This window comes from Myodes glareolus, chromosome 1 (assembly GCF_982192425.1).
Source record: "Myodes glareolus chromosome 1, mMyoGla1.1, whole genome shotgun sequence".
Lineage (NCBI taxonomy): Eukaryota > Metazoa > Chordata > Mammalia > Rodentia > Cricetidae > Myodes > Myodes glareolus.
This window is the reverse complement of record NC_142026.1, coordinates 90,425,411-90,445,943: the sequence shown is the minus strand read 5'-3', so window position 1 is coordinate 90,445,943 and position 20,533 is coordinate 90,425,411. Positions and strand designations below refer to the sequence as shown.

The 20,533-nt window shown below is 43.5% G+C and overlaps 1 protein-coding gene across 2 annotated transcripts; it reads right to left on the bottom strand.

Annotated features, from left to right (window-relative positions):
* Nucleotides 1-683: 683 nt before the first annotated feature.
* Nucleotides 684-18,187, bottom strand: LOC125394643 (sodium-dependent glucose transporter 1C). 2 transcript variants are annotated; one of them, XM_087910812.1, is made up of 4 exons: nucleotides 17,804-18,187; nucleotides 7,292-7,460; nucleotides 3,662-3,778; nucleotides 684-1,854 (listed from the first exon to the last, which is right to left on the bottom strand). In XM_087910812.1, exons 2-4 carry the CDS (start codon nucleotides 7,311-7,313, stop codon nucleotides 926-928), a joined length of 1,068 nt encoding a protein of 355 aa, XP_087766938.1. In that variant the 5' UTR covers nucleotides 7,314-7,460; nucleotides 17,804-18,187; the 3' UTR covers nucleotides 684-925. The 2 variants fall into 2 exon arrangements, with proteins under 2 accessions (XP_087766938.1, XP_085546667.2); XM_085690541.2 differs by lacking the exon at nucleotides 17,804-18,187 and adding an exon at nucleotides 8,188-8,318.
* Nucleotides 18,188-20,533: the final 2,346 nt, after the last annotated feature.

Genomic DNA, 20,533 nt, shown 5'->3' with positions numbered 1-20,533 from the left:
ACATTTCAAAATATCTTAGCATTCCTTACCCAGACCTCGAAAATGGAATCTCCAGAGCCCACTGAAACACTGCTGCTGATCTCCTCTGATTGGTCTATTTAGACTGCCGATTCAAGGAAACCGTGGGCTGAGGATCTGCTCAGAGGTAGAATGCTCGCCTAGCCCATGAAAGGTTCTGAATCTGACCCTGCACTATCCCCGTTCCCCAAGAAATAGGGAAGTCAATAAGAACTCTTGTCCCACTTTTTGACAGATGCTTCCTGTAGCTTGAATGTGAAATGCCCCTCCCAGGCTTGTTCCAGTACTTGGTGCCCTGCTGGGGATGCTGTTTTAGAGGGTTGTGGAACCTTTAGGGACTGGGGCTCCTCTGGAGGAAGTGGGTCTTCTCTGGAAGAAGTGGGGCTCCTCTGGAGGAAGTGGGGCTCCTCTGAAGGAAGTCCATCACTAGGGGCAGGGTTTGAGATTTTATACCTGGACACATTTTTGATCCCTCTTTACTTCCTGTTTTGCCAAAATGTGAAAGAATAAGGTTCCCAGCTCCATACTCCTGATACATGAAGGGAACCTCTTGCAATCATGCCTGCCCTTCCATGGTAGAGTGCACTCTCAGACTGTAAGCCCCAAAATCCCTTCCTTGGTTTCTTGTCAAATATTGGTCACAGTCACAAGAAATGAACACAGCATTCCACAGAAGATTACCAAACTCTTTATCCAAATCAATGTAGTTGAGAGGAATGGGTGAAGACACCAACTGTGGGGGCCATCAAATGTTTCCAGACAACTACAGAGTGCCTCATTGCATGGTTCAACAGCTCCAAAATTCATTCATTCATTTTGCCCCCTTCCATCTTCCCATTTGTCCTTTTCTTTATGGTCAGACTTACAAAGTATTCTGAACCCCTGAGATGTTTTCTTTTTATTCACATTACAGAGGTAAGGCAGCTAATTTATACATCACAGGAAAAAGAACTCCAGTGAATATGGCTGATGCAAAACAGACGTACAGAACCACTGGCAGCCCTGGGTAGAGTCCCTGAAGAATTCCGATGACTGCAGGAATCGCCATTTCTCCCAGGGTACCACCAATTACAAAGAATGCTGTAGACTTCCCAGTTAAGGTGGTGTACTGCTCAATCCAGGAAACTCCACTGGGAAATGTGGTTGCCAATGAGGCTCCATACACAGAAGTAGAGATCCAGAGGCAGAGAGGGCTCTTGTCAAAAAGTACCAGAAACAAAGATGAAACAAGGCTGCCAACATTGCTCAACACAATCATGGTTCCAGGCTGTAAGAATGTTGCAAAGAAGATGGCCAGGCCCCTGCAGGCTGCAAAGGTCCCCCAGAAGATGGAGTTCAAGCCGGCTGCTTCACTTTCTTTCATACCAACATGGGTGGTGGCGAAGGAGAATACGTAAGAGCCATAGGTCACCTCGGCTCCAACATAAAAGAAGAAGAAGATGAAGAGGAGGCAGAGCAAGGCCCTGTGATACTTTGCTCTTCGAACTCTTTGACCAGATGCTGCAGATTTTTTCTGCCTTGAGCGTTTCTTACAAAACAGACCAAACAGAAAGACAGAAACTACTAAGACATAGGTGCCGATGGAAGCGTATGTCCACAGCAGATTCATGTCCTCGGGTACCGCAAACAGAGAGTCTGGGCTGGCTTCAGAGGATCGGTTCAGCATTAGAGGGTCTAAGTCTGACTCTGTGTGGTTCTGAGTGGATGCTGTTGTACCCCAGGCCAATTTAGCCAGCAGGGGAGCCAGGAAGGCACCCAAGGCGAAACTGAAGTGCAAGGCCTGCATGTGTGGGGCTCCTTTGTCTCCCCAAAGAGCCAAGATGAGGACATTTGCACCTGCCAATGAAACATGGACAAAATCATCTGCTACACATGGTAACTTAGTAAAATTACAAAATACCAGGGATGGACAGACTGTTCAGCAGTCAAGAGTACTTACTGCTTTTGCAGAGAACCAGAACTGGGTTTCTAGCACCCAAGTCTGGTGGCTTACAAGCCGCTAAAACTCCAGTTCCCAGGGAGCAGCAACCTCTCACCTCCTTGGACACCTGCACTCATGTGTACTTACCCGCATACAGACACAAATACTTACGCATAGTTAGAAATAATAAAAATAAAAATCTCAAGAACCTTATAAAAACAAAAAATGTTTAATTTCTTGTGGGATAATCTTTTTGTACACTGTGAAGATGTGATTCTGCCAAAGGTGCCTTCTGATTGGTTTAATAAAGAGCTGACTGGCCAATAGCTAGGCAGGAGAGACTAGGCGGGACTTCTGGGGAGAGAGAATAACTCTGTGAAGAAGAGAGGATGGTTTAGCCAGTAAGCTGTGGAGCAAATCGGACATACACTGTGGAGGAGAGGTAATGAGCCATGTTTCAGAATATAGATTAATATAAAATGATTAATTTAAGTTAAAGTTGGGAACAAGTGTAAGCTAAGACCAAACATTCATAATTAATAAAAAGTCTCTGTGTTATTATTTGGAAACTGGCAGCCCAAAGAAAAATCAATTATATTCAGCACCATTAGAAAATGGATGAATATACATTGCACAGTGTGAACATAATAGATGTTCTAAGTTACAAATGTCAGCTGTGAGTTGACTATGTGGTTAAAGATCTCTAATGCACCGTCAAGAACTATGCATTGTAATGTCTCATAGACATGACCGAAAGGCTGGTGGTCGCCACCTTCTAGAGCCAGACACAACTGCAAAGGTTTTTTTGTTTTGTTTTGTTTTTGTTTTACAAAATAGTGTAAATACCACAGTGGGGGTGTAATGTTTACACACTTTCTTGTTACTATGTATGTGATAAATATACACAGCAACTACATTACAGAGTCTATAATATATTTAATAAGTGTATTTCAAACTTTAATAAACACATTGCACATTTTTAGTTTTATGTACTTGGAGCTGGCTGTCCCCAAAGATTATTTATGTTTGAGCTAAGCAGCCAGTTAGTACCCGGATGTTCCTGTTACAGGAGACAAGAATGTCTTCTAGAAACTGAGCTCACCCTGTCAGGGCAGCTTCAAGGTGAAAAGTCATCACGTCTGTGACTCTTTTTAAAAATCAGACAAACACGTAATTCCACCCAGTGATTTTTCAACTAAACGAAAAGAGGGGATGGACAGAAAGCTGGAATTGGGAGCAAACAAACTTCATACACACTGTTTAAAAGGTTTTCAAAAACGTGAGGACCCAGCGACCTCTGACATAAACTGAGAAAGTTGTGCACAGCGTAGGCTTCTCTGAACTCAAAAGTGGGTGTTTTTTAGCTTTACAGCCCAATGTCAGTTCCAACCTTAGTTTATTCTAATAAGCCATTAATTCTTCTTATTTTAATATGATCAAATTCTATCTCTAAATGGAAGCCCTTTAACCAACATTGCAATTATCTGTAAGTTAGGGATCCTTTCTCATTTGGATACTGAAAACCAACACTCCCTCACAGGGAAACGTCTTCTAGTTCATTTATCACTAACTGTTCAAAACTGGCTCCCTGGCAGGTAAGAAGCACAGCTGCTAGAAGGGCCTGCTTCAGTGATTGACCCTACAACCACATCAGGCGGCCACGCCATTTCACAAGCCTTGCAGGTGACAGTGTGATTTTATCCACTTTCCCCCGTCACTAACCTGTATCCAGAGCGCCAAATGAAACACCAAACACAGACATCATGGCAATCAGTAATGCTGCTGTCTTGCAGAAAGGAATAAGATAAAGACCAATTGTGGTAGCCAACATCGACATCCCTAAAAGAAGGGTGAGAACGGCAGTTATAGAGACAGTATTCATGCAGAGTCAAGCCAATGTCCTAAAAACAAAAATGAAAGTAAGGTCATATGAAAACTGGATAATTTGAGAATTTCTATATGCAGGTTATATCTTATAAATATTATATTATTTTTACGGATTAAATGATTAAAAGTAATTAAAATAATTAAAATAATTTATATATACATATATATGATATATGTATATATATAAACTATCACATGAATACCATTGAATACTACTAACAAATTATAAACATAACACAATGATCTTTCTAACAAAATAAGATACGGCTGAAAAAATTTAGAGGTTCAACATTTATAAACTGAAAGGTATTTGAGGTAGCAAAAAGGCAAAAGAAAGTGCAATTATAGAAGTTTGTAGTAAAACTTTGAAATAAATGCAGTGAAGCGCCTGCTGACAGGAAATGTCCTGACTGGGATCTTTACAGACTCAGAAAGTCGTGCACACTTGTGATCCCAGGGCTGAGGAGGCAGCAGCAGGAGCATCCCTGGGACTTGCTAACCATCCAGACTAGCCATGTGGGTAGAATGCAGCTTTAGTGAGGGAGCCTTCCTCAAAATATATAGTGAAGGGGCTGAGAGACAGCTCAGTTGGTAAAGGTACTTTGTCTTGGATGTTTGGGTGGAAGCTTCACCTCAGCTTTTGGCATCCAGATACCCAAAGAGTCTGGAACGTTTGGGTGGAAGCCACACTCCAGGCCCTGGCATCCATATATGCAAAGAGTCTGGAATATTTGGGTAGAAGTTCCACCCAAGTCCCCTCCCCTGGGAGTTGCCTCAGTCCAAACTCCACCTCTGAGAAAACTTGCCAAAGATGAGCCCTCCCCAGAGATGCTCAAGACCACTCCTACAGGGTATTTAAACTGCCCCCCAGAGAACAAACACGTGGTTTTCAGGTCTTCCTTTCCCATCATCTCTCTGGGGAGCTAGAAAGCCATCTGGGAGAGTTTGTATCCATTAAACCTGGGCTTTTTCTAATTTGGTTTGATTTGGTCTGATTCGGATTATTACGTCGGCAGAGAGGCTTATCAGGGTGCAGAAATTTTCCACCTAGGACCTACATGGCAGAAGAAGAGAACCAGTTCCTACAGATTGTCTTCACCTTGCTGAAAGCTGAAGTAAACCAGATGCTTCCAACAAAATTTCTTACTACCTTGAGCCCTAGCTTCAGACCAGCATTCTAGACTGCTCCAAAACAATGGGTGCTTCACTGGTCTCAGGGGGGCCCACACAACATGGACAGCAAACAAGATGTACCCTGCCCTCTCTGGGTCTATGACCAGCATTCCAGCCTTCCTGAGCCTAACAACAGCATCCTATGTCTTCTGGAAAGCAGTTACAGAAGAGATTATATTACCCCCGACCATTAACAAAAGACCTGAATGTTAGATCCAAATGAAACCCGTTCTCCTCTACCCAGGCAGCCATTTCTCTATCTCTGTCAAAAGGGACGCAGGACTATCCATGGTGCCTATTAGCACACCAAAGCTCATGCTGGCCTCCTGTCTCCTTCAGCATTACAAATACCTGTTAAAATCAGAGAGTGACAGAAAGGGTTACTCAAGTTGGGGGCTGGGATTTGATTGAATGGCTTAATTAAAATATCAACCGTTACCCTTACATAAATGTGAATCAGTGATTTGATTCATATGTTCTAGAGTCACTGTGGGATGTCATGGCTATAGAAGCTCCATTTCATGCTAAGCATCCATCTTGGTACCCACCAGGCGTCTGTCTCTGCTCCAGTCCCTGGAAGACAAGTTCCCAGTAACTCTGACTCAATGGCCCTCACCTGAAAATGTACAGCGGTGCCCCTGTACTTGTTATTATACGGCTAACTGCCTTTTTTCCTTTTGTAGCTTGCTTATGCAGACACCCAAAGATTGTTTTCAGTTGCCTTAACTGATTCACTTGGCAGAACAGAAGAGTTTTTGCTGGTTTGCATAGATATGGAAGGTCTTCATGTGGTTCTCTCCTTTAAAAGTCCTTCTCCATACCCCTCCTTCAAGACAATCTCAAATAAATATTTTAATTATAATTAGACTGAGTCTGTGGTCTTTGCCCAGGGGTCACAAACTCCACAACAAGTGATTGACCTGACATTGACCTTTGACTTCTACATGCCTATACCTCCTCCCAGTTAGAATAAAATGGTAAAGATATTTGAAATAAATGAGTGTAGCAGATAGTAAGGGAAGTAGAAGATACGTGATTGGGGTGGGTGTATAGCTCAGTGGTAGAGCATGTGATTAGAAGGCACAGGCCTTGAGCTTGATTCTCTCACCCTAAACTGCATGTACACTTAGGTTCTTTAAGCTTACATAGGAAATAGGAGGTATTGTTCACTTATTCGTCAACAGCTGTAGAGGGCATGAGATCTTTGTGCTCACAGATACACACTAAGGGATCCAGGAATGTTAAGCACACAGGCTTGTCTCTTCAACACGAGGGACGTATACCTGTTTTCCACCCAGAAGGCTGGGAGTTGACACTCTTAGCAGCCTGGTGAGCTGTGCTACCTGTAAGACTGGGCCACACCCAAATTTCCCCAGACAATTTTGGTTTTCCTAGACAGGACCTTCCTAGACCATTATCTCGAGCACTGTTTTTCAGCCAAAAGGACCTATCTTTAGGGAGGTGTCACGAATTCTATGACTAAGAGCACATCTGACCTTCCCCTAGGCCCTTAAGCTACAGAACCCCTATCTTTATGGAGAGGGTCACCTGTGCTTTGCAAAAGAGCTTTGATGTAGTCACACCTTAAGTTTTATTGTGCACATGGACACATGGACTGAGGCCATTGTTACCAGGAAACTACCTGGTGTCAGACTCTGGGAGTTTGAACGAACACCAGCTAAGTCATGTTAAACTGGACTTCCTGCTGCCTAAACTGTGTTGAGCTAGATCTCCTTGTCTTACTTGATCATTACACTCCCTGCTGTGGCATTTGCAGCAATTAATTAACTATTTTCCTTTCTTCCACAAGTATTAATGAGACTCTGAATATTCTATTAACAAAACCAGTTTATTCAGGGGTGAGTACGTGAAGAGGTTCACCATCAGTTCCAGAATGTGGAAAAGCGGTCAGCTATCACCACTGACATGGAGAAACTCAAGACAAAAATGCAGCCTATAACCAGCTCACCACACAGAGCCCGGCCACGGGTGGAGAGCTCATTCTGGCCTCTGTGGTCCTAGGCGCCTCCAGATATGCAGAGCTGTGTGGTCAACCAGTGTGTGACCTGAGGGTGGAGTCTCAGGATTGCTGACACACAGACCTGAGGGCTAATGAGTTCCCAGAGGGCTCAGTGCGGAGTCCCTCCACCAGCTAAGGTAGACACAGGAACCAAGGATGCCAAGTTGCCACGGAGGATACCCCCACTACCCACTTCTGTTGTCAAGTCTGAAGTAAGGTTGCACTTTTCATATATAGAGTCAAGTTGCAAATAAAAGGTGATGTTTACTTACCTAACAGTAAAAAATGATTCATGCAGTCAAAAAGCACCCCGCCAGCCACAGAGCCGCACAAGTAGCCGAGGGCACGGCCCACAAATATTTCCGAAAGGCTACTGATGTTCCGGTTCACATTTTGTGCTAGGTCTGGAAATGTGGGCCCCAATATGGCAACAGTCGTTCCCTGAAATTAAAAAAGATGAAAGATTTACTTGCTAGCAAGATAATATGTATTTCATTTTTGTCTAAGAAAAAAGTGAGGAGGGGGTTACAAAGCAAGAACTTATTTTAAGGGCCATTCACAGTATGAACGAATTTTACAAAAAAAAATACAGTTATGATACTAATAGTACCAGAGCTGTAGACTCTGGTTGATTGTCTTCATTTCAGAACTATTTTCCCTTCAAAATTATTTAATTATTTTTTCAAATATTAAAGATTTAGTTACTTTTATTTTACGTTTGTGGATGTTTTGTGTGCATGTGCACGGTGGTGTGCGGTGCCCAAGGAGACCAGAGGAGAGCATCAGATCCCGTGGAACCCGAGTTGTGGGTGGTGGTGAGCTCCCGTGTGGGTGATGAGAACCAAACATAGGTCCTCTGAAAGAATAGCCAGTGTTTATAACTGATGAGCCATCTCTCCAGCCCAAAATGATTTCATTCCTGTGCCTTTTCCCCCTCCTAAATAATTTAATAAGCAGCTGGAGATAAGCCAGCTACTCAGTGGTGGTGCACACCTTTAATCCCAGCGCGTGGGAGGCAAAGGTAGACGGACCTGAGACTCAAGGCCAGCCTGATCTACAGAGCGAGGTTCTGGGACAGCCAGGGCTACATAGAGAAACCATGTCTTGAAAAACAAAACAAGCAAAAAAGAAGCTCAAGATATAACTCGGTGGCAGAATTGTTGCTGACCTGTTCAAGCCTATGTTGAATGCCTAGCATGGCAATATAAGCATGATAATCATAATAACAATATGGATGGAGATGCAGCTCCATTGTAGAGCGCCTGCCTAGCACGTGCAAAGCCTGGGCTCCCTTCCCAGCACTGAATAAAACTGGATGTGGTGGTGCACACCTGTAATCCCAGCATTCCTGGAGTGGAGAGAGAAGCATCAGGAGTTCAAGGTCAACCTCAGGTACATAGTAAGTTCAAACCTAACCTTGGCTACATGGGGCCTTGTTATAAAGTAATAAAATATTAAACAAAAACATAAAATATGCATTTGTCATACATTTTAAATATATGTTCAAATATATTTGAAATAGTTATCTATATTCTAAGGTATGTGACAGTCATTAACATGAGGATTTATATGTCAAAATTTAAATTATCAAATTGTTTTCATTTTAAATTTTTATTTTTAATTTGTGTGTGCACATGTGCATGTATGTGTGTGTAGATGTGCATCGTGTGTGAAGGTTCCCAGGAGGCCTGAAGAGGGCTTTGGATCTCCTGGAAGGAGAGTTATAGACAACTGGGAGTCCCCTGGCATAGGTGCTGAGACTGAAACCCCAGTCCTCTGGAAGAAGAGCAAGGAATGCTAACCTCTGAGCCATCTTCCAGTTCTGGTCTCGGTTCTTCCATTATTAGAACCGCAAGATTTCTGGTGCATATGGGATTCTACACATATGCAACCCATAGGAAATAAGTCATCCGAGCTTGCTCAAATGTATACTTTTCTTCAAAGAAATCTTCATTCATCAGAAGCTCAGAATATCAGTCTTCCTTACAAAATGTTACACACACATGTACAGCATGGCTTTCAGAGTTACTCTTGCCTATGGCTACCTTGGTATGTAACAAATTCTAACCCAACCTAATATGTTAACACACTGTAAGTGTGGTAGCCTATCTCTCATAACAAATCATGAGCCGCATTAATGTGTAGGCTTGCCCAAATAAGACTGAGTCTAAGTTGAACCAATCAGCTGCTTCCATACATCCCTTTCTTTACTGTCTATAAATCTTCCTTTCCCACACTGTTGGGTAGGGTTGTCTATTTCCCTTGGCTCCAGGAACTGCTGGACCCATAAATCATGTCTTTGCTTAAATACACTCTTGCTAAATTAGACATCTTGGCATCAGATGCGTGATTGGGACTAGGCCTCCACTGATCATGACAGCACCAACTAGGCAAACAAACAAGCTGGCCAGAGTCTCCTAAGTCCCAAGATCTCATGCAATAGCCAGGGTCATGAGCAGGTTTCCCCTCTGATTGGGATTATATAGATGGGTGTATTGAGCTCTTGATTGCATTCGAGTATTTTAGACTGGACTGAGTCCAGGATGACTTCTGCTCTGATACTCTATTCCACTGGATTGTGTCAACCAGGGGCCTCAGGAAAATCCCTTTAAAAGAACACAAGGAGGAAAGAGTCTTGGAGTCTGCTTTCTGAGACATCTACTCATCCCATTAACAAATGTTAGAGGCCCAGAACCTTGTGCTTCGTGGACACTGAGCTAATCTTAACAAGAGCACCCTAGACAGGTAGTAGACAAAATGGGGTGTTTTACCTAACTGTTCAAGTGTGAGGAACATTTGAAAAGTAGGTTCCTCAAGATCAATGGAATTTTATTATCTATCTATCTATCTATCTATCTATCTATCTATCTATCTATCTATCTATCTATTGTTTTTCAAAACAGGGTTACCTTGTGTAGCCCTAGATGTCTTGGAACCCACTCTATAGACCAAGCTGGCCTTGAACTCAAGATTCACCTGACTCTGCCTCCTGAGAGCTGGGATTTAAAATATTTGTTTTAATGGAATTCATTATTTAATTGGTACACAGAGACATCTAAAAGATCAGATGAATCAAAGAAATTTGTAAGAGGCCTTGCACAGGTCACAGGGAAAAAATATGTATGTTTCACAAGGTTGTAGCCTCTAGATAGGAAATTCTGTTCTATTGGTCAGACAATTTAGAGCAAAGAGTTCCTAGTGTTTGGGCTTTCCAGTACTGGGGGCTGAGCATAAGACCTTAAACATGCCAGTCCACCACTGAACTAGCAGAGACCCTGGATCTGCCTTTGCTCTAATATATTTGTGAGCCTTTTATATTTTACCTGGCATGTGCCCAGTTTAATATCTGTTGTTTATATGCTGAAGTATATCTGTCTGTATTTGTATGTCTAATTTAATTTTACATGACTTATTGCTAAATTAAATTAAAAGCTGTTTTATTTAAGAAGTTAGCATCCGGGTCTGGAGAGATAGCTCAGCAGTTAAGAGCCCTTGGTGCTCTTGCAAAGGATTTGGGTTTGGTTTGTAACACCCACATGTTGGGTAACAACCATCTATAACTTGTTATAGAAGCTCATATATATATGTATATATACCTTCTTCTGACTTCACAAACACTAGGCATGCATGCAATATACACATATGTGCAGACAAAACACTAATATACAACATACAAAATAAATAAATTTAAAAAATAGTATTTCATAAATAAAGTCTGTCAAAAATAATAAATAAAGACCTTAACCACATTCTTTTTGGTGTTATATGACTTGGGTAATCTGGTTAATAGAACAGGCCAATTTATAGAGAATTGTCACCATTAAATACATTTTTTTCTGTAGGTCATACAAATTAATCTTATCTGTTGTACTTTTTTTAATCAAGAAAAACAGCTTATGACACCTGACTTGATCCTCATGTTTCTAAGCATCTCTCGCCCAATCGTTGGAGATCAGTTAAACAGACAGAAGATAAAATCTCTGTAAAAGATTTGCCTTCTGTGTCAAAATATTTTACCATTCTGGTCATCAAGAAGGTACAGTTTGGGGACTGGGGACATCACATAGTGATTAAAACTGCTGACTGTTCTCTCAAAGGAGCTGAGTTCGAGTTCTAGCACACACATGACAGCTCACAACTGTCTGTAACTCCATTTCTAAAAGATCTGATGTCATAGTCTGGCCTCCATGGGCACCATGTTTGCATGTGGTCTACAGACACACATGCAGGCAAAACACTGATACATTTAAATTTTTTTTTAAAAAAAGAAATGTGCCATTAGGAATGAGGAAAATTTGCACAAATAAAAAAGGTGGGGATAGGGGAACCAAAGGACTAGTGATAAAATATTTCCTCCTCCATAGTTTTTTATTGCAGAAACTGAAGATAGTTGGGACTATTAGTGAACATTTCTGTACCACATTGGCTCTTAGGTTATCCTAAGGACACATGCTTCTTTTAAGAGTTATGATCAATAGACTTAGCAGTCTACACCTGACTGGCATAAAATTGGCAATGGCACATTTACTATCATTGATGGAAACTAAGGCCAATACAAATTCTAGTACATGATTGTAAGATTACTACAAACAGGAAGCCCTATGCAATTACACAAGGGGATGGGACTTTTGTAAGTACATTGGTTTGGATGAGAATGGCTCCCAAAGGCTCACAGGTTTGGCTGCTTGGTTCCCAGTTGGTGGAAGTCTTTGGGAAGGATTAGGAGGTGTGGCCTGATTGGAGGGGGTGTGTCACTGGGGTGGGTCTTGAGGTTTAAGAGGCCCACAGAACTCCAGTTAGCTATCTCTCACGACTGCCTGTCATTGCTGTCTCAGTGTAACTTCTCAGCTACTGCTACGGCGCCATGGCGGCCTACCTGCTACCATGCTTCACCATGATGGCCTAACCCTCTAGAACTGCAAGCCCTAAATTAATTTTTTTCTTTTATAAGTTGCTCTGGTCATGGTGTTTTATCACAGCAATAGAAAAGTAATTAAGGAAAAAGTGGTACCCTGAAGTGGACTATAGCAGTGACAGGCCTGACCATGCTGATTTTTTGTTTTGGTTTGGTTTTTGGGTTTTTTGTTTGTTTGTTTGTTTGTTTGTTTTAGACTGTGGAAGATGTTTGGACTTTGGACTAGGATAGCATTTGATGCTGTGAGCGAGCCTTGGAAGACAGTAATGCAGAGAGCAATGTGGACTATAGAGGCAGTACTCAAGAGGATTCGGAGGGAACAATATCAGCAATGGCTAATGTCCATTTTCATATTTTGCTAAGGATATGGCTGCTTTTTGCCCTTGTCCTAAGAAGCTACCTGAGGCTAAATTTAAAAGTTATGGGCTAAATTTGTTGGCAGAGAAGATTGTAAGACAGCTCTACTATTGACTCAGTTGCTTTATTATTAGCAATGATTTTTTTAAAATACAGATTTACGATTAAAAAGAGCAAGAAGAAGAAAAGAAATATTAAACACAATTTGGAGAGAAAAAGAACTCCAGGAAACTTAATGTTGGGCCAGGGCTTTTGCTGAAAGAGGTAAGAAGAGGTCTGATGTGAAATGGAATAGAGGAAGTGGTGCTCTCGGGACAAGACTGGCCCAGTTTTAACTTCCAATTTATAAAAGAGAAAGCTTACTCAGAATGCAACTCAAAGATGGGACCAGGTTCCATCAAACAGGCAGTAGAACTTAGCAACTTTGGCTACATGATTCTGGCTTTAGAGTCAAAAAGGATACAGGAGTAAAGGGGCTGTGGAATCCTCCTTCACCATAAAGTAAAGCCTTAAGTAAAGCTGCTGAAGCTGGGCATGGGGTAAGGGATTCCCTTCACAGAGGTCCAGAAAGCCCACTGCATGAGGTTGTGAAAGTGAAGCCTGGATTATATTGGAGAACACAGGGTTTTGGAGATGCCAGAGCTATGGGATATCGTCCAAGGAGATCTGCAGAGAGGGAGTGGTACCAGTTCGAGGGTGGGGGGGTGTGTTGACATTGAACATTGAGCTACAGGATTTGGATTTGCCCTGTTGGTTTTTGGTCTTGTTTTGGAATGGTAATGTACAGTTGGTGTCATTGTATGTTGGAAGTATGTGATGTGCTTTTTGATTTTACAGTTAAGAGTTTGTCTTGAGACTCAGAAGAGACTGAACTTTCAAACTGTGTTGAGAGTGCGAAAGACCATAGAGACCTTTGAAGTTGCATTAAATGCATTTTATATTATTCTATGGCCACGAGTCTATGGGGGTCAGGGAGTGGAATGTAGTGGGATGAATGTGAATGGCCCCCATAGACTCATGCTTTACAATACTCTGTCTCCAACTCTTAGAAATGTTTGGGAAGGATCAGAAGGTGTGGCCTTTTTGGAGGAGGTCTGCCACTAGGAGTGGGCTTAGGGGTTTTAAAAACTGAAGTCACCAATTCTGGTCCCCCCCCCCTTTCTCTCTCTGCTTTGCGGTTGTTGTCTCAACATGTAAATTCCTAACTACTGCTCCAGCACCATGCTTGCCTGCTTGTTGCCATGCTCCTTTCCATGATGGTCAGAGACCAGCCCTCCGAAAATGTGAGCCCCACATAAACTCTTTCGTAAGTTGCCTTGGTCATGGCAATAGAAAAGTCACCAAGGTAGGAACAGTGTAAAGTATGCAGACATATTATCAAAGGAAAAATGGATGCTCTTCTGTCTTAAAGCAGGACAACTGCTCTAAACTAAGAACAATAATGCCAAAGTAGAACAGGTAAGAATACTGCAGGAAGTACGTAGAAGAAGGACTCAGAAAACAACTTTCTGTGAACAAGCTGGCTGAGAGTAGATGAGAATTGTTTGGAAGTTTTTCTAGAAACTGAACATTACTGCTAAGGCTCACTGTAAAGCTGGGACTTGGTCTACTCATTTCCTGGTGTGTTGGTTGGTGCTCAATGAGAAGTGTGAAGGATCTGCTTTGGTGTTGTTGCATGTGAGGTGGTTGGCCCAACAAAGAGAGTCACAGGAAGTGGACAACATGATTTCCTGTTTTCATGCTGTATTTGTGATGTTTTGAAAATCACTTAAGGAAACTAAACCTTCAATACTAAAAGAACTAAGGTTATTCCACATTTATGAGATTTTTGAAATTCAATTTGAAGCACTAATATCACGTTGGTTAAAGAAAAAATTATTTTTTCATTAACTATATCTTCAATTCTTCTTGAACAATGTGTTAAACTTTTGATATTTTTATGACCTTTTAAAAATTATACTGCTTTTCCTAGCCAAGCAATGGTGGTGCATGCCTTTAATCCCAGCACTTGGGAGGCAGAGGCAGGCAGATCTTTGTGAGTTCAAGGCCAACCTGGTCTATAAGAGCTAGTTCCAGGACAGGTTCCAAAAACTGCAGAGAAATCCTGTCTCGAAAATCAAAAAACAATCTCAAGTAATACTGAATCAACTCCTGGATGATTTGAACACATTTGGGTGGATGCACTCACTGGCCACTTTCAGTGTTTATCTCCTAGGTATCTTCCTAGGTACAGGAAGCTTTCCTGTACAGAACAGCTAGCACTATACATAGCTACAGTTATCAAAAAGGTGCTTCCCTCGTGAGGCATTCTGAAGAGATCTCCAGCAACAGCCATACCAGCTTCACTACACAAGTGCGCCAAACATAGTAGCATCAAGCCTGGGTTGACCAGATGGCCTGTCAATGGCATTACTAATTGGTGACAATTGGATCCACTCCCATAGACTTATTAGTCCTTGTGACATAGCCCCTGCAAGACTGCACCCTTTGTGATAGCACCCAGGTATCTCCCACTCCTCTCACACAAAGTGTGACAGGACTCAGTAGTTAAGGCCAAAGTATACCCACCAGGGAACAGAGGTCAGTGAACCTCTATGACCTGGATCCTGAACAACAGTCTTTAGAAACAACACCATCAGTGGCTCCCTCTGACTCTGTTGAAAGAGCCCACACCAGTGTTTATACACCAAAGCTTCAGTGCCCTCAGACCACAACTCTCAAGACTCTTGAAACTATGCACCTGCTGGGGACCTTCTAGCAACTCTGATTAGGAATGTTTCTCCTGAGAAGCAGAGGATATCCTAGGTAGCAACAGCCTAAGATTGATCTTTTTCTGCAAAACCTGGTTTTCTTTCCCCATCACCTACTATCTTGAGCCCACCCCTTTCCCTACAGGAAGATACTCAGCATCATGGAGGCTATAGTAAGGATAATGCTGTTCAGCAAAAACAGAAAGTTCCAGCTGCTGAATTTAAGGCTAATAATAACTCCAAATCAGGAAACACTACCATTAATGGCCAACATTGTTCCGTGTTTCTGCGCCATCACGGTGAATCCCCAGAGGGAGAGGAAAGCTCTCCTTGTTATGCAGGACATCACTGCTCTGTGCCTCCTACACTTGCTGGGAATACGGCCCTGACTTTCCAGTTACTAACATAGTCACCAGCAAATACAGGGCACTATTCTGAGTGACCTCTGCGAGAGGTTGACCTTGAGAACACAGGGTCACGGATCATCTATGGGACCACTAAGTCCATACGTTTTTCCACTAACTGATTTTATTCACCTTTACTTCATGCTAATAGGTCACAAAATATGCTTTCCCCTGGACTGTGTTCATGAGCTACATAAACTTCGGAGTGAACGAATTAAACTGAATTATTCTAAAATGCCCCTTGATAGCCATGTTTTCCAGGCCCTAGAGACCAAGATTAGTCTATGTGGAATTTCTCCATTCAATCCAGCTTTTCTTTCATTCAAAACTTGCTATTTTATCTGGCCCTCTCTTGCCTTCTGAGCACCTTTTCATAAGGTTTTTAGCCCTCCCACAACCATACCAAAGCAGCCACTATCTAAGATTAGTTCCAGTCACAGGCTAAACAACTGAGCTCCCGTTGAAGAAAAGTTCCTGGACTGGATTCTCCTGGGCAGCAGGTGGTGCTGTTGCCTTACTTGAAGCTAAGATTTCAGTTTGGGGAAATGTGTGCTGCAGTAGATCAGATCTGCTCTTTGGAAGGGTGGGAAGCACTCAGAAAGGCAGGTGAGAATATTCATGTCCATCAACTAGTGGAACAAAATTTGCTTGTAGAACTTCTTGCCCGTGTTGTGGGCTCGTGTATGTTGCTGAGTAACAGAATGCTGTAGCTAACTCTGCCTGGATTTTACTGCTCTACAGGAGCAGGGAAGCTGACAGTGGCACACACCTGCAGTCCCAGCACTCAGAAGGCGAGGTGGGCGGATCTTTATGAGTTTGAGGCAAGCCTGGTCTACATAGCAAGTTCCTTATCAGCCAGGACTGTATAGTGAGACCCTGTAGGGGAAAAAAAAAGCAATAAAAAGGATGGCTGAGGAGCTGGGTGTGGTTCAGGGGCAAGAGCATGCGTGTTAAATGGACAAACCCCTGGGTTCAGTTTACAGCACTAATAATAATGATGATGATGATAATGATGATGATGATGATATTGATGATGATGATAGTACTAAATATATCAATAAAAGAGCTGTTAGTGCTTTTGCTGAATAAATGCCTTAAGGAAACTTCTCAGAGGAAGGAAAGGCATAATGTTTGTGGGAGCAGCTAAGTTGGTTTGCTGACATCCAGAATGGTGGGGGGGCAAGTGTGGCTGTCCCAGACTTTTTGGTCACGATAGTTAAGTGTGTCTCTAGGTTCCTACGATGTGTTACCAGGAGGCTAACTGCAAGAAGAAAGTCAGTGACTTTCACAGCCTGTCCTTAGTTACCATGACAACCCAAACAAGAATTCTGACCAATAGCAGGGCATAAAAGGCTTTGAACTCTATTTGACTGTGTTCAGTTTGGTTCACAGAGACAGCCATAAGGTCTGAACTGAGTTTTGTGGTATTATTTTCTTGATAGCATTGTGTAATCTCCCCGTGTGTCATACCCACTCAAGAGATACAACAGGGACAGGAATGGTGGTGTACCCCCATTATTCTAGTGTCCAGGAAGCTAAGGTGGAGAATGCAGAATTTGAAACCAGCCTGGGATGTATAGCAAGACTCTGCCCCGCCCCCACCCCCAGTGGGGGCATAAACGTTCCTCCTCAGCCATGCTTTGTGGTTTCAGCGGTAAACAAGAACAAAGAAAGCAGAACCGTGCAATGAATGGAGATTCGGTTTAGATCAATCAATTACAGTAGAGACAGAAAAGCTTTTCAGGGTTTAAGGTTTCAGTCAGTTTTGAGAGATTACTAAAGACAGAAAAAAATAGCTCTCTCTTTTGGGACCCAACCCCATAGCGCGCCCAGATCACAATTACCAAGAAACAGGGAATTTCCCACAGTTCACCCAGGGACTGGCTAAACCATTTCCAATGCGGCGTTTTGCTCTAAGAAAACGTTTAAAGTATTGCAGAGTTGATTTCCAAAGAATCGTGGACAGAGTGAGACACTACTAAAACATCTGTGTGGCCAAGAAAAGCCGCTTTCCTATCGGACCTGTTTTCTATTTGCAAAACCAAGGGGATGGCCACCCAGTTTGGAAGCGCTAGAAACGTCAGTTTATTGTGTAGTAAGTTACAATTCAGAGCGCAGTGGCTGCAGACCCACGCAACGCCAGGAAAGTTCGCTGCAGTTAGAAAAGAGCACAATCAGTTTCGAACTGGACAGAAACCCTCAGTGATTAAATTAGCGCCCACGAGATAGCTAATGGGCCGGAAGTGCCCAAAGTCACAGAACGTGCAGGGAGCGAAGGTGAGAGTCCAGCTGGGAAGGGCAGGTCGCCTGCAGGAGGTTCGTGCCCCAGCCTGGGAGGGGTGCAGCGTCAGCTCTCACCAGCCCCAGGAAGGCGGCATACAGGACCGCGGTGGAGAACCAGCGCAGCACGTTCCTGGTCTGGCCACTCCTCCGGGAGGTCGGCGCCTTCTGTCCATTCTGCGCAGGGGCCTCGGCCTGGAGAAGCCGCTGAGAGGCAGCCGCGGCCCCGAACCCGCGGAATTCCACTTCCAACTCCAGCTTGGCCAGCCCAGGTTGCTGGTCTTGCCTCTGCCGCCAAGCTTTTCGGCAGATCCCTAAGGGGCTTTGAGCTCCAGTCCTTCCGGGCCCTGAGATTCCGCCCAGTGTCACCTTCCTCTGGAGACCTTTCAGAATGAGGTCAAGGAAAGCTGGACTTCGTACAATACTGTGTTGAAAGAGGAAGACAGTCAAGACCTGTCTTGCACAAGCCTGTGCGATCACGTGATGAAAAAGAGGTTCCAACTGGGCTGAGCTCAAAAGTCCAGTTGAAGAGTGGGAGGAGTGAGACTTTGAACAAAGACGTCAAGACCATGATGGGGACACCCACTGAAGCAGTTTGTCTGAGCTAATGGGAGCTCACCAACTCCAGCTGGACAGGGAGGGAACCAGCATAGATCTAAACTAGAACATCTGAATATGGGTGACAGTTGTATGCTGAGACAGACTGCTGGGCCACTGGCAGCGGCACCAGGATTTATCCCTACTGCTTGTTCTGGCTTTTTGGGAACCCATTCTCTTTGGATGGATACCGTGCTCAGTCTAGATATATCAGGGAGGGCCTTGGACCTTCCCCAAAGCAATGTGCCTTACTCTCTCTGAGGAGTTGATGGGTGTGGGATGGAGGTGAAGATGGAGGGAATGGGAAGGGGAAGGGAGTGGGAACTAAAATTGGTATGTAAAGTGAAGAAACACAGTTCGTTTTCTTTTTTTTTTAAAAAAAGAAAAGAAATTATAAAAAGAAAGAAGAGCCAGGCGGTGGTGGTACACACCTTTAAAAACAGAACTCAGGAAACAGAGGCAGACGGATCTCTGTGAGTTTGAGGCCAGCCTGGTTTACAAAAGTTAGTTACAGGAAAGTCTCCAAAAGCTACAGAAAAACCCTGTCTTGAAAAACCAAAAAAAAAAGGGGGGGAGGCCCCAGCAAGGGGGGAGATGGTGTCTCCAGTCGGAAGCAAACGTGGTTACCCTGGAGACCGCGGGTTGCTCTCCTAGGGGCATCTCACCTGTCAGAACTGTAGACACCAACTGGCTGACTGACTGGTGCCGCTCTGCGATGAAATTTGGAAGTGCAGCTTTGGAACCGAAGAGGGGTAAAATGAGGCCGGCAGGCCTTTCATTCCACCAACTGGGACTCTTAGGCAAGAGAACAACTAGTTGGAAGCCAACATGGATTACACAGCAAGATCCGGCCTCAAAGAAATCTAGCAAAAAGTTGTGAATATTGGATGTGTCTGTGCCTCTCAAAGTTCAATGGCGCGTTCTGCTGAGGGACTGGGAGCTATCTAGCATCCTCACCCCTACCCGTGCCCTAGAATACTCCAGCAGGTCCAGGGGAAGAAAAATGACTCAAAGCCCAGCATATGCACAGTGAATCAAATTAATGGTTAGTGTAGATAGTAACCAGTAGTCATTACAGGAGAGAAAGGCGCGTTTCCTTTTCTCTCTCTGCGGCCAAGAGAGCAGAGGCCAATACAGTCCAGTATGAACTGGAATGCACCTGATATATAGACAATTGAGGGCCCCCCCAAAAATAAGAGTACCACCAGCAAATTCTACTCAGGAACAAAGACTCCAGCGTCCCAAATGCTAGTGACAGTGCCAGATCCGAGAGGACTGTACAGCCAGAAACAGTTACAATGTTAGGTCAAAATTGCTGAGTCCCCCAAAATCCAACAAGGAGACTGAGTCCCGTGTGTAAAATCAAAGAGCCTTTATTCAAGTTTGAACTCTGACTCTGAGTGTCCAACGCGTTGGCATGATCAGAGAACCTCAAGCTCAGTTTGGGGTGGAGTTTTATCACAGCAGAGGTTGGGGTGAGGGATTTCTCAGATTCAGGACCCCAGATTGGCTGGCATTTGTCTAGGGGTGTCTTCGTGAAAGAGGATGGGTGTGTGCTGAACTGAGGGACATCAGGGGATTCTATCTACAATGACTGGAACCCTAGGAATTTCCTTTGGAATGTTAGGTACTTTCTGCTCTCATGGTCCATTCCTGGGTGGTTTCAATTCGTGGTCTTTCCTGGAACTAGGTATTCTACCTTAGGGTAATCTGAAACTCAGGCCTCTACCGAGCTTGCCATGGCCGGGCCCTATAGAAACATTTTGAGCTGCTCCACCACCAAACTCCCAGTCCAAGACATTTTAGAGCACCAAATCCTAACCTCTGTCAACCTCTCTTAAAAGCTCTAGTTCTACTATCAGCTCCTCGCGCACTGGGCCACATGAAAGAGCTCTTGAATTTCTGGATTTAGAAAGACCTCAAGATTAAGTAATCCTTGCAGATGGCAGTCTGAAAAGGGTGAATGAAAACTCTGTTCTCCAACTGGACAGCTGTTCAGAAATGAACTCACCGTGAGAAGACAAAATAAATTACATCGCCAAGACCTGTGTTGTGTGTTGATCAGCGACCACTGCTTCTAATCCACATGGCAGCAGCTGTGGCCTTTCAAATATAGAGCCAACCATTGAAGGGCCAGCAGAGGACACGACTCTTGTAGGTGCAGCTCCATTATCAGATTAATAGGAACGCAACTCTAGAAATGGAGGGCAA

What these genes read in the sequence shown, in the direction of transcription:
- LOC125394643 (XM_085690541.2), bottom strand. Translation starts at nt 8,271, where the DNA reads ATGGAGCTGCATCTCCATCCATATTGTTATTATGATTATCATGCTTAT. An exon ending in GAATCATTTTTTACTGTTAG is followed by an intron (nt 3,779 to 7,291) that starts GTAAGTAAACAT and finishes CCCTTCTTTTAG; the next exon opens with GGATGTCGATGTTGGCTACC. An exon ending in ATTTGGCGCTCTGGATACAG is followed by an intron (nt 1,855 to 3,661) that starts GTTAGTGACGGG and finishes TTTCATTGGCAG; the next exon opens with GTGCAAATGTCCTCATCTTG.